General features: G+C 44.6%; 1 protein-coding gene across 3 annotated transcripts; it reads right to left on the reverse strand.

Annotated features, from left to right (window-relative positions):
- Positions 1-327: 327 nt before the first annotated feature.
- On the reverse strand, positions 328-12,731 carry pomgnt1 (protein O-linked mannose N-acetylglucosaminyltransferase 1 (beta 1,2-)). 3 transcript variants are annotated; one of them, XR_006371822.1, is made up of 23 exons: positions 12,536-12,731; positions 12,267-12,448; positions 11,143-11,245; positions 10,843-10,955; positions 10,231-10,296; positions 10,044-10,157; positions 9,854-9,971; positions 8,928-9,026; positions 8,239-8,366; positions 7,917-7,987; positions 7,736-7,811; positions 7,563-7,646; positions 7,301-7,342; positions 7,163-7,221; positions 6,220-6,292; positions 5,705-5,833; positions 4,989-5,114; positions 4,162-4,226; positions 4,039-4,083; positions 3,809-3,944; positions 3,620-3,729; positions 1,500-1,685; positions 328-1,377 (listed from the first exon to the last, which is right to left on the reverse strand). XR_006371822.1 is itself a non-coding variant. In XM_044128414.1 (22 exons), exons 2-22 carry the CDS (start codon positions 12,384-12,386, stop codon positions 1,604-1,606), a joined length of 1,959 nt encoding a protein of 652 aa, XP_043984349.1. In that variant the 5' UTR covers positions 12,387-12,448; positions 12,536-12,719; the 3' UTR covers positions 328-1,603. The 3 variants fall into 3 exon arrangements, 1 of the variants encoding a protein (XP_043984349.1); XR_006371821.1 differs by having other exon boundaries at positions 328-1,423; positions 12,536-12,719; XM_044128414.1 differs by having other exon boundaries at positions 328-1,685; positions 12,536-12,719.
- Positions 12,732-13,069: the final 338 nt, after the last annotated feature.

The following is a 13,069-nucleotide window of genomic DNA, read 5'->3' on the forward strand; positions in this document are numbered from 1 at the left end:
TCTCTGATCTGGGTTCATTGTGGGGTTATTTATACATTTTACACCTGAACTCTCCTCTTGGATCCGTGTCGCCTTCATGTTGCCGAGGCTTTAATCTGATTTACTGCAGAGCAGCAAGGCGAAACTCTGCTGACGATCAGCGACTCTGTGAAGGTCAAAGGTGAAGGACAGGAAGCCACCAAACCTGCAGAGGAACCAGGACACCACAGATTTACATCCCGGCCCTTCATTTGGTTTCCCAGGATGTTCCTGAGGGAAATCAGGACGACGCAGAGAAATCCGAGCTCCTTCAGAAGATTCAGACATAAAAACGATTTAAACAGTAGAAAAAATTAAAAACATCTTTATTCAGTCGGAGAAATAAAACATCTGACACGTTCAGTCCAAGACGAGTCACTGAGATGCTTCACGGCAAACTAAAATTAACAATCCATAAAGTCAAACATAAAAACAGAAACACTGCAGATCAGATAAGACTCAAATTTATCCTGAATAATTTGAACTAACAGGATAAAAAATATTAATTATGACAATAAAGTAAAAGTGTTGAAAGCTTAAATAATATGAACATAAAGTTTCATTGTATTTTAACTCTTATTCTAACATTGTTATGTCTTTATTATCATATTAATATGACTATTTTACATTATTGTGATTTTATTCTTGTAATATTTGGACATTATTAATTAGTTTTTCCTTTCTTACTCTGGTCCTAACGCTGTCATATAAACGCTGCCAAAGTTTACTAAACAAACTATCCCAAAAAGGTTTTTCTCCTGGAAACGGATCCGGTCGGATTCTGTTCCTCACATCATTTCATTGGAAAAAAATGAAAGAAAATCTGGACTTTTTTACTGCTGAAGCCTAATTGAACCTGAAGACGTCGTCTGCCTCCAGGATGGGCAGGATTTATTTCATTTTGTTTCTAAAAGCTGAATCTCAGCAGCCAGAACCAACCGGGCTTCATGTGGAAGAATCTGCAACGGCCACCAGAGGGCGGCAGAGTCCCGTTGATGTTTCAGGTCAGTCTGGATTCAAAACAAAGAGTAAAAATTTTAGTGTTCTGTTAAGAACGTCCCTCAGCTGATGCTGAACCCGGAGCAGAACCAATCAGAAGTTCTGCTTGGGATTCTGCAGAACCAGATCCAGTCCAGGTTCCAGTTTCAATAATCATGTCTGTCATCGTTTGAATAATTTTGAGTCTTAAAAGTTGTAACATTTAAAAATCCACCAATCAGAACTTTAGTAGAAATATAAAAGGTTGAAAACATAAAAATCTGAAATGTTCAGAGTTCAGTAGTTTCTCCAGACGGGGCAGGTCAAAGGTCGATTCCTCGTAAGCAGCAGGTTGAGGTTGAAACTCCGTCCTCCAGGATCCTGAACATTAAACCGGTTTGGTGAAAACCTGGCCGGTTCCAATTGTCTAAAACCAGATTTCAGTTTCAGAGCATGAAGAGTTCATATTAATAACTGGGATGGTTCTGGGTTCCAGTTCTTACTGGGTTAAATGGAACCGTTCCGTCTCCAGACTGACTCCGTTCTGAGACCCAAAGGTCCAGGAGAATTTCCTGTCCGGTTCTGGTTCCAGCGGAGCCGTTTGGGTCTACAGCTGCTCCACCGGCGCCCCCTCCTCTTTGGGCGGCGGCTCCAGGTGGATGGGGGCGAGGGCGGCCGGTTTCTTCACGCTGCAGAGGGAAAACCACAAACACCATTCACCCAGTTCCATCTGACCTTTGACCTGTAAATCACTTCCTGTCCAACCAAACAATCTGAATATTAATAACCTCCAGTTGTTTTACTGAACATCATCAGAAATTATGTTTTCACGATTACTTCCCACCGGTCCTTAACAACCGGCTGCATTCAGCTGACAAAACTGATTTTCCAAGGAAATGAAAGAAAATAAACTAGTTGAGTTCGTCAGAGAGCTCAAATTGTATAAAATGATAATAATTGGGGGTTGAGCACAGCCCACATATGGAGGCCTTAGTCCTCGCTGCGGCGGTCGCAGGTTCGATTCCCGGCCTGGTGACCTTTGCTGATGTTTTCCTCCTCCTCTCTTTTTACTTTCCTATCAAATAAAGGCCACTAGAGCCAATAAAACCTTAAAATATTTTACAGAATTTACCAAAGAGAAATTTCAGCAAAGGCTACCAGAACAGGAGAGAACAGTGGCAGTAGCGGTGCGCAGTTAGCGTGCGGCGGCAGCCAGCGGTTAAGCGGCTGGCGGCGTAGCGGTTAGCGCGTAGCGGCGGCGCAGCAGTTAGCGCGTAGCGGTGGCACAGTGGTTAGCGCGTAGCGGTGTCGCAGTGGTTAGCGCGTAGCGGTGGCGCAGCGGTTAGCACGGCGCCCCACGCCTCTCTCCTCCTGCCCCCCTTCCTGTCAGGCTGCTGTCAAATAAAGGCAACCTGTGCTGAAAAAATCCTTAAAACTACCAGAGTGAAGTGAGGCTCTGCGTCACGATGTCGAGCTTTTTATCCATCCAACTGATCAACGTCACTCTGACACTGAAGCTTCTAACCTGGCAGTTTAAGAAACATCTGGAAACGAAGCAGATGTTTTTATATCAACTTCAAGTTGGTTCTGTTTGCTGAACTCTGGTTTGTTTGTCCTCACCTGCCTTTGAGTTGCTGGACTGAAGACGGACCAGAGCTCAGCGGCTTAAATGCTGATTGCACTGCAGCACCACTTCCTGCTGGCAGGAATTTGTGTTTTCTTTGTTTAGAAACGTTTTTGTATTTAAATAAATATCTGTAATTAAAGTTTGATGTTCATTGTTGAGTTTAGTTTGGTTTAGCTGCACTGTTATTTGTCAGTAACTGTTTTCTGTGTAGTTCCTCCGTTGTGTCTTCGCCCGTCGGTGTTGTTTACATTTGAGTTCAGTTTTGATTCTTTGACCTCTTTTATGAGCTCAGATCTTTTTTGTCATATGATACTTTGGGTTAAAATAATAATAAAAATAATTATTTTTCTAATATTTCCTGTGACTCCTCCTGTTTTCTACTCGGTCCATCACAAACCCCTGCTGCATAGACTTTATTTTAGCTTTTAAACTAAAATAAAAATAACAAATTGTTGGATTTCAAGACTTTTTAACAATTTATTAAATGTTTTCTTTCCAGCAGCTTTCAAAAGATGGAAAATTTCCTAATTCCTCCTCATATTTAAACCTTTCTGTGAACAGAGTGAGGTTAAATGTCTTCTCTTTATTAAGCTAGGGGGCGCTGTTACTGCTACTTCTGTTTGTAGGACAGGATGCGGTAAACCAGCAGCAAGATCAGCTGATCTGTTCTGGGATCAGATCTGAATCAGTTCTATCTTTATGTCAATGATACTGTGATGTACTTCTGACAAAACCCAGAATTCAATCAGTCACAGCTTGAATTGTTTTATATTTTTTCTGTTTGGTGCATAAAATACGACAGAGCTTAATAAAAAAAGAGAGTAAAGCTAAAATAGTATAGAATAAAGTCATATGGTTTTTACTCTAACCTCATATTCTCGTTTATTGATCAAACAAAGGAGATTTAAGGAGTTCAAGCTGCTTTTTCTCCCCTGATGTTGGCATTAATGTGAAGCACAGAGTTTGATATTCTCTTCCCGCCCAAGAATTACTTACGAGTACGGAGAGATCGGCACGGCAACGACCAGAATGTGGTTCCTTTTCCTGAAGAGCCGCCAGAGTCCTCTGTGATATCCTCGAACATCCAGGTCCCAAACATGGAGGCACTGATGGAAAACACGGAGACGCCACGTCATCCACGGAAAACCCTTCCACCTCCCAACCCGGAAGACGGAGAGCGTGTACCTTGGCCAGCTCGGTCCAAGTGGACGTGTCCAGCTCAGACTCCATCTTTATGAACATGATGTAGGTCTTGCCCTCCGTGTCCAGGACGAATGAGTCCTCGCAGGGATTCCTGGAATGATCCAGCATCTCCGCCTCCCTGGATCAGGAACAAACACATCCGGACCGCCGTGGGAAACTTTAAACAGACGTCACAACCCGACCAAGATCCTTGGTTCTGCAGCGACTCTCACCTCAGCAGCTTCTGGATCTCCACCTCGTATGCATCTTTCCTCAAACTAGGAAGCAGAGAAACAGGAAAAACGGTCAGAGAATCAACAGAGATCCAGAAAACAGCTCCTGGCTGCTGAACGCACCTCTCCACGTTCCTCAGCTGAACGTTGGGAATCGTGTTAAACTTGTGCTTCTTGAAATAAACTTCCTGTGAAGAGAAGAAGAAGAAAACATAAAGTCCATAACGTCATCAGAAATTGTCTGAACTTTGGTCTGTTTGCTGTTAAATCAGGTTATTAGTTTTTGTCCAAAGTCAGATAAAAACTGGTATAAAGTTCATTTTACCCAACTTGAAACTCCTACATCCCTTCAGTCAAACATGTTTATGTTTTATCCAAAGCCACACATTCAAGGACTTAGCAATGCAGCTAACATCGAAGCTAACAATGAGCTACAGTAGCAGGAAGACCTGCTGTCAGAGGGAAGTACAGGTTAGGAAAACTTTCCAGAAAAATCTAAAACTCAGATTTATGTTTGTGACTTAAATCAAAACATTTGATTGTTTAGACCAGGGGTGTCAAAGTCAAATGGACGGAGGGCCAAATAAAAAATCTAGCTACAAGCCGAGGGCCGGACTGATCGAGCGAGTGCATCTCGCATTTTTTCAGACGGGGTGCCGGCTTGCTGCGGGCCGGTTCTAATATCATCCCAGGGGCCGTAGAAAATCTTCTCGCGGGCCGGATGTGGCCCGCGGGCCTTGACTATGACATATGTGGTTTAGACGTTTATGGTCAGAGAGGGTTAAAATGAGCTTAAATTAATGTGTGTATGTGTGTATACTTGTTTATGTATCTTCTGGGACCTTTTATGCTTGACATGCATTATGAGGACCCAAAAGGTCCCAGTATGGGTAGAAATACAAACTTGTGTGTATGTGATGTTTCTGTGAAAGCAATCCTTGGGTTCTCACATGGAAATATCCGTTCATGTTGAGGCCGATGATGCCGAAGTGGTAAGAGCGCGACACGTCGGGAATGATGCACTCTCTGCCTTTCCTCTGCTCCGGCATCCTCATCCACATGTCCCAATCCCAGAGCTGCAGCACCAGAAGAAAAATCTACGTTTTCCATCAAATCAAATCATCATTTCTCTTTAAGATCTTATTTAATCTGTTTCTCTAAAATTTACTCTAAACTTTAAGAAAGCTGTCAGATTAGATTTATTAATACATTTGCATTCAGATTCAGTTTTTAAATATGTCTTCTCTGATTTGTAGATCAGACATGGACATTTATTGAATCGTTTATCATTTACCATAATAAATTTCTAATAAGATTTGATCTTATTCCCCCTCGTCACAAAAATTCCACTAAATAATTTTAAAAATAACCCAAACTACTGTAATGTCAAGAATATTATTTTAAAGTGTTTCCTCCATTGTTCAATAATGGTGTATCAATAAACATCAATAAATTTTAAAGTAAGATATTGATATGATTTTCATGTAAGTCATACAGTTGCATAAAAAATAAGAAATAATTATTAAAAACATTATTTTCATCATCACAAAATTACAACAAAATATCAAAACCAGAAGCTTGTAAATCTTTAAGTCCATATAACTCATCCCTAAAAGTGAATATTTTTACATCTGTCCGTTAATTTTTCTGTCTCAATGTTCGAGACCTTTTCGGGGGTCGGCCATTTTGGCTCCAGCTCGTCCTTGTAGATGCTCTTCTTCAGCACCCAGCCCAGGCCGGGCATGCTCTCCACCCGGTAGAGGAGGGCGGGGTCCTCCGCTGTGTGTTCATAGCCCTGCTCACAAACCAAGCAAAGGTTTAACACACCTGGACTCCAGGTGATGACACACAAAGATTCAAAGAGGAACGGCAAAAGCAAAGGAGGTGGATCAGCAGTGACAGAGTCATCCAGGACATTTTCTTGTGGAATATTGGATAGTGATCCGTAACATGTCATTCTGGTCATGAGGTTGTTATAAAACCACAGACTCCAGTCAGAGGCCTTTTCAGATTTGTTGAGACTGACTGCTACTGGAGATCCTTCCTGCCCACAGACAGCACCTGGAACTGAACACCTGGAACTGAACACCTGGAACTGAACACCTGGAACTGAACACCTGGAACTGAACACCTGGAACTGAACACCTGGAACTGAACACCTGGAACACTGTCGGGACTGACCTGGTCATTCCAGGCTGAGATGCAGTACAGGCTGTCGTCCTGGTCCAACAGGTGGATGGTCTGACTCAGGAAGCTGTCAGGAAACGGACAGGGGTCAGACAGAGGGACAGGGGTCAGACGGGAGGGACAGGGGTCAGATGGGAAGGACAGGGGTCAGATGGGAGGGACAGGGGTCAGATGGGAGGGACCGGGGTCAGACGGGAGGAACAGGGGTCAGACAGAGGTCAGATGGGAGGGACAGGGGTCAGATGGGAAGGACAGGGGTCAGATGGGAGGGACAGGGGTGAGACAAGGGGACAGAAAAGTCTTACATATAATATATAAGATTGAATAGTTCTACCACAATAAGATATAAGACATGTGATTAATGTATTTAAGGCCAACTAATGAATTAATGATTGTTTAGCCCAATGAATTTAAGACATTTTAAGACCTTAATTTTAAGTAGATTAATTTAAGACTTTTTAAGGATGGCAGACATCATGCACAGAACACTATGAAGATGTTAGAGCACAATTTAAACATCTGCCTGACAGAAAACTCCAGCAAGAACAAAATTCAAGACCTTTGACTGACATACCAACTTAGAGTTTTTAAATTAATTTAAGACATTTAAAGGCCTTGATTTTACATACATAAGTTCAAAACATTTGAAAATATTTTCAAGATGAGCGGACACCCTGCAATAATATCTGGCTGTATGTTTACAGTGGAAAGTGAACCTCCGTTTAGCCACGCCCCTTTCAGATTAGCCACGCCCATCTCCGTTTAGCCACACCCATCCACTCTGCAGTTTCAGATTTATTTGTGCTGTTTCTCTAACTCTGGTCTGTCTGAAAACCTAATTCTGCAACCCCCGCCACCTAGTGGCCACGCAGCAGAATGCAGATGATATTTACAGGAAACCCGGTTGGGTTTACGTCAGAGTTCAGCTGAACAGAACCTGAAGAAGTCCACAGAGATGTCCAGGTCCTCTTCCAGAACCACGGCGAACCCGGCATCCTGTCCAAACACAGAGAAGGTTCTGTCATGAGACCGGACCCGGTCAGAACCATGATGGAGCGTCGATGCAGAGACTCACAGGGTGAAGGTTAAAGGTCGCCGTCAGACTCGCCTTGTAGTGCTGAAACAACAGGAAACCAGCCGGTCACAGCAACGTGCAAACTGGAAGATTCAAGAACCTTTCAAGCATTTTCAAGGTCAGTTTGAAAACTTTTCCAAACTTTGGGGTTTAAAACAAAAACAATCTGAAAAAGACTGTTTCAATTCAATGTTATATGATATTTATTACTTTTATTTCCTGTCTTACTGGGAGCTCTGGTGTAACTGGGAGCTCTGGTTACCTGGGAGACGCGGGCGTTCTTGATGCTGATGGGCGTGTGCTGGACGCCCCTCAACCCGAAAAGCTCCACCACATCCATGGGCTCCTGGAGCAGACACACAGCGGTTAGAGGGAGGCTCTGGCCTGGCGGTGGCAGCATCATGCAGGTGGGAAGCTGAAGCCGAGCGTCTGAACCTCGTAGTATCCGTCGATGAAGACGGTGATCATCTGCGGGTTGACTCCGTGGGCAGAGAGCAGCGAGCGTAGCATCCTGCAAGCAGACAGGAAGCTCCAGCTATACCCTTCAAAATAAAAGTTCTGGTTTTCTTCATACCAGGTCCTTTTTTAACCAGCAGTGTCTGGAAACGGGTCTCACCGATACAGGTAGTTGGGGCGGTTCCCAGCGATGACGGCCACTGGGACATTGAAGACGTTGTTACTGGGAAGCTGCAAGCAGAGATCAGATTTAACTGGTTTTACTGGGAGCCAGCAGACGACATTTAACTGGATCAACCAGATCAGATGTAACTAGAAGTTATCAGATGAAAACAGAGAAGCAACACCAGACTGAGTGCTAGAGAATGCTGAGGGTTCAGGTCTCAGCCAGCAGGGGGCGGCGCTGCGCCACTGAACGTGATTTAAACCAACAGCTGCGATCTGAGGCTGGTTCTGGTTCTGTGATCAGTGCGGCGACTCACCGGGTCGGGGTTGAACTCGATGGGCGCTGGGTCTTTGCAGCTGCAGATGCTGCCGTATCCCTCCACCTTGCTGCAGAACAGCTTCCTCCTCCGGTTGAGCTCCGTGTCGGCCCAGTGGCACTCGGCCTCTGCAGAACCACTGACAGGTCAGAGACAGAAGGAGGCTTTCTGCAGGTCGGCTGGTTCTCTCAGGACAGATCCAGCAGAGTCCGGCTGCAAACTTGCTGCACAGCTTGTTTCTTTAGGGTCTCATTTCTCTGCAGTGTGAGCGTAGCAGCTAACAGCTAGCAGCTAACAGATTTCATCAGCTGAGCTACTAAAAAATACTCGACCAATAAGAGGAGAGGATCAGTTTAACTTAGACAGTAAAATATCTGCGCTTCACATCCTGCAATGCTGCATCGCTGTCGCTGACCAACCAAAGGTCGCTGACCAACCAAAGGTCACACGACCAACCAAAGGTCACATGACCAACCAAAGGTCGCTGACCAACCAAAGGTCACACGACCAACCAAAGGTCACATGACCAACCAAAGGTCGCTGACCAACCAAAGGTCACACGACCTCCTCAGAAACAAAAACAGAAACCAGATAGAAATGAATATTTAAGATCAGTCCAGTTTTATTGGACTGTTTAATATTTTGCATCTCTACTTTAGAAATATGAGGATGTTTTGCGGCTCGGATACCTTCAGCGGCGGTGAGCTGGACCTCGGTCTTCAGCAGAACCGGGTCGCCCCACGTGGATAGAGCCGGAGACTTGGAGTGCTTCTCTCCGTACACCTGACCTGGAAACACGGAGCAAAAATTCCTGACCTGGAAACACGGAGACTTCAAAAACTCTTAGCTTTTGATAGAAAGTTTGGCGCCAGGATGATGTGGTTTTTTTGAGCCGTATCAAAATCAGTTAATCTCAGAAATTTGCAATGGAAACAATTTTTTCTCATCATGACTCTCATGATCAACAGCTGGATGTTTCTACTGGCAGAAACCACAAAGAAGACGAGAACAGGAAGTATTTGGAGGAGGATGGAGCCGCATGTTTTAATGACTTATTTTATGAAAAAACTTATTCATGTGTGATTTTAATAGCATTTCTTCTTTACTGGAAACACAGCATTTGTGAAATTAGCTAAATATGAAGAGTTATTAAGTTTTGGACATATTTGTAATGGAAATGCAGCAACTGCCTGAAGTTAAATCCAATCGAACTGTCCTTGTTTCAGGTCAGTCAGAATCAAAGTTATTTATATTTGCTAAAAGTCAGAAAACGTAATGAGAACATTTCTCAACATTAAGACCATTTTAGCTCATATTTTATTAGATCCTTTAATCAAGTTTCTTGCTTGTTTTGCTGCTGTTTCTAATTTTGTTTATCAAATTTCTCCTGTAAATGAAATAAAAGTCAAACAAAAATACTTTCAAATTACTGTCCCTAAAATAATCCCTGACTAAAAATTTCAGTTTTCACAGAAAAAAAAAAAAAGGAATTTGAAGGGTTTAAAATCTGAATACTGGTGTATTTTTAACAGACTGGGCTCCAGAACGAGAACCAGACCCAGAACCAGAACCAGAACCAGAAGCGGAACCAGAACCAGAAGCGGAACCGTCTGACCTCCTTTCTTCACCACCAGGGTCCACATGTCCCTCCAGCTCAGGCCCAGCGCCGCCTGGCTGCCCAGGCTCTTCAGCAGGTTCTTGGCTGCGTCCTTCAGGTGAAACGTTCCCTCGTCCTGTCCGACAGAACCGGCCCGGTCAGCAGAACCGCACACAGAAATCCCGCCCTCCCCGACGGACACGCCCACCTTGACGGTGAAGATGAGGATCCGGCCGCGGGTCACCATGTTGAGGAAGAGGATCATGGCTTCATCCTCGTGGGGGGAGTAAGTGTCGAAGATCCGCTTGGCCATCACATGACCCTGGAACGGGAGAACGGACCAATCAGAACCGGCCGGTGGGTGTTAGCGGCAGACGGTGACCGGCGGCGCTCACAGTGGCCTGGTTGAGGACGATGACGTGAACGCCTCGGCCCTGCTCCCGCATGTCGTCCTCCAGAACCTGCAGCGGGTCGGGAAGCCCGTTACAGGAGCAGCACCAGAGATCCAGGCAGATACAGACATTTTACAGCAGCAACGATGTTACCTTCAGTTATAAACATCAAACATTAAAAGAAACGGTACTTCCTGGTTTTATGTCCGTCTCTTCAAAACCTCCTGCTGTTTCTGAAGCTCCGCCCCCAGGAAGTCGTTCCAACATGGCTCCTCTGTTAACGCTTAAGGTTTTACCAGCGCTGCTCTGAGCAGCAGCTCTTTTAATGAGCTCAGCAGTTCCACCAGCTGTTTGCTAATTGCTACTGGCTAGTCTGAAGGAGCAATCCAGAGCTCAGCCACTAGGGGGCAGCAGTTGCTCTCATTCAGTTTATAATCTCCAGAACCTCCTGCCTCAGTTGGTTCTGGTTGCTTTACCAGAACCCAGTGGATCCATTACAGCAGGAGAACACAGCAGAACCATAAATCATCCTGTGCAGCAGAGCCATTAGAACTCTGAACCAAACCAGAACCAGAACCGGGCCGACCAGTCCTGAAGCTCTGGCGGGTTGCTCACCGTGGTTCCGTCCACGGCCACATAGACCTTGGAGCGGCTGGAGTAAACCTCGATGTCCAGAACCTTCCTGCCGCTGGCCGGCCGGCGAGGAGTCTCCATGTTGGGAACAACGTCTTCCACAAAACGAAGTCAGAAAAATTGGAATAAATACGAACGTTAGCACAAACCTCTGCTTCATTACGACTGGAGGAGCCAAATTAACGATAATCTGTTGGATTAAATCTTTATTCACTGCTTTCATAATTATCTGTAGTAAATATTCCAGATTCATCAGTAATGAACCAGAAACCGTTTGCTGACCGTATTCCTGATCGGCAGCGTCTTCATCAGCGACTCGCCGCGTGTCCAGGATCAGCTTGATGTTCACCACAACGGTGACGAAGAGGAACAGCACGGCGCTGGCCTGGGGAGCAAACACACGGGTCCATCTGTCAGCCGGACCGGACCGGAGCCGAGACCGGACTGGAGCCGAGTCCAGAACCAGAGCAGAGTCTGGAACAGGTTAACCATGGACAAACTAGAGCCGGAGTTTTGACACCTTAATTTCAATTTATTTATAACAGATTACTGTTATAAATAAATAAATAACTTGGTGTGTCCAAGTTGTGCTAAAAGACGTTAGCATGTCAGAGAAGCTAATGAAGCCTAAACTAGCATCTGAATGCTAAACATGTAGCAGTAATGCAAATGTCAGTGTCCAGATTTCTGAATACGCTCCATGATCAGGGCTTCATGAAACACTTTGCTCCAATCTGCTGGCTGAAGATCAGAATACACGATTAAAAACTATAAATATCTTTGTTGTTGAGCTCATATGTCTCTTTATTTAATAATTTAGCAGCCAAAAGGTTTATTGTATTGAAAATGTTACTAATTTTATATATAATTCTTGATTAAATGTGATTAATTACAGAGCATGAAATTAACACAAAACATTTAATTGAGTGCCTCCATTAGTTTTAACTAAAAGTAAAGCCGACGCACACCTTTAATTTATGTTGAAGTGAGACCTCTTGTTTCTACACCAGCTTTGTTGTCCTAATTTTGTCTGCTCAGCTTGTTTTGCTAATTTCATTTCAGTTATAATTAAGTTATATTTTATTCTTTAAAATATCTGACTAAACAGAACTACTACTCATTTCTACATATTAATGTAATTAGTATGATAGCAGTACTCGAACTGGACCTCTGGCTGTCACCATTCTCCCGCAGGTTTAGGATTTTTATTTATTTCGAACAGAACCAGAACTCCAACTCTTTTAAAAGTAACCGAACCTGAGTCAGAACTCGGAACCGGGGGGTTGGACTCAGATCTGGGTTTTAAACCAGCAACAGAGAGAACAGCTGTGGTTCTGCAGACAAACATCCTTCATGGTGACCCAAGGAGATCCTGCCTGCAGAACCAGAACCAGAACCGGGCTGACCTGACAGAACCGCCGGAGGCTCCTCCTCTGGGTCAGCCGGTACTTCCAGGTCAGGTACCAGCTCCTCTGCTGCCGCGGGATGAACGGCTTGGCCCGGGGGTTCGGGGTCCAGGTCTCCATCACCTCAGAACCACAGCAGCACCCCAAACTGACCCACTTCGGGCCCACAGTCACATGGTCACCTGGTAGACAGAAGGTCACGCAGAAAGTTTAGCTAACCTCGGTACCGCTGCCGGTTCGGTTCGGATTAAAGCTGCTGGTAAACTCACAGGTTCCTCCCAGAGGTTGGTTCTGTTCGCTTCATGTTCGAGTCAGAATAAAGACTTAGCAGAACCAGCAGAACCCGCTGAAAGCCGCAGCTACATGATGCTACCTGATGCTACCTGTGGCGCTGCGCTCCAGCCTCTGTTTACTTCCGGTGGGCTGCTGCTCTGCTGCCCCCTGCTGGCCGCAGATGCTACGTCTAGTTTATCTGAGCAGTTCAAAGTGACCGTCATCAATTAAACAAGCAATAAACATTATACTTTGTCAAATGACATCATCAATCCATCCATCCATTTTCTAACACCTTGTCCCTAATGGGGTCGGGAGGGTTGCTGGTTCCTCTCCAGCTACGTTCGGGGCGAGAGGCGGGTCACCCTGGACAGGTTGTAGTCAAGTATGTTTAGTATTAAATGAAACCTTGATAATCAAGATGGAAAAACATGAGAAATCTAGGAGTGTATTACAGTCAAAGAGGAAAATAATTTTCAACACACATGAAAACATAAATTTGTACAAACAAGATAATTTGTTGATAATCT

Source organism: Gambusia affinis, linkage group LG10 (assembly GCF_019740435.1).
Source record: "Gambusia affinis linkage group LG10, SWU_Gaff_1.0, whole genome shotgun sequence".
NCBI classification, from domain to species: Eukaryota; Metazoa; Chordata; class Actinopteri; order Cyprinodontiformes; family Poeciliidae; genus Gambusia; species Gambusia affinis.

Bases quoted from the DNA above. Each gene is read 5' to 3' on its own strand.
- pomgnt1 (XM_044128414.1), bottom strand. From the start codon at position 12,386: ATGGAGACCTGGACCCCGAACCCCCGGGCCAAGCCGTTCATCCCGCGG. The intron at 10,297-10,842 runs GTGAGCAACCCG...GACCCGCTGCAG, and splicing joins TGGCCGTGGACGGAACCACG to GTTCTGGAGGACGACATGCG. The intron at 4,227-4,988 runs GTGAGAACCCAA...TTCTCTTCACAG, and splicing joins ACATGAACGGATATTTCCAT to GAAGTTTATTTCAAGAAGCA.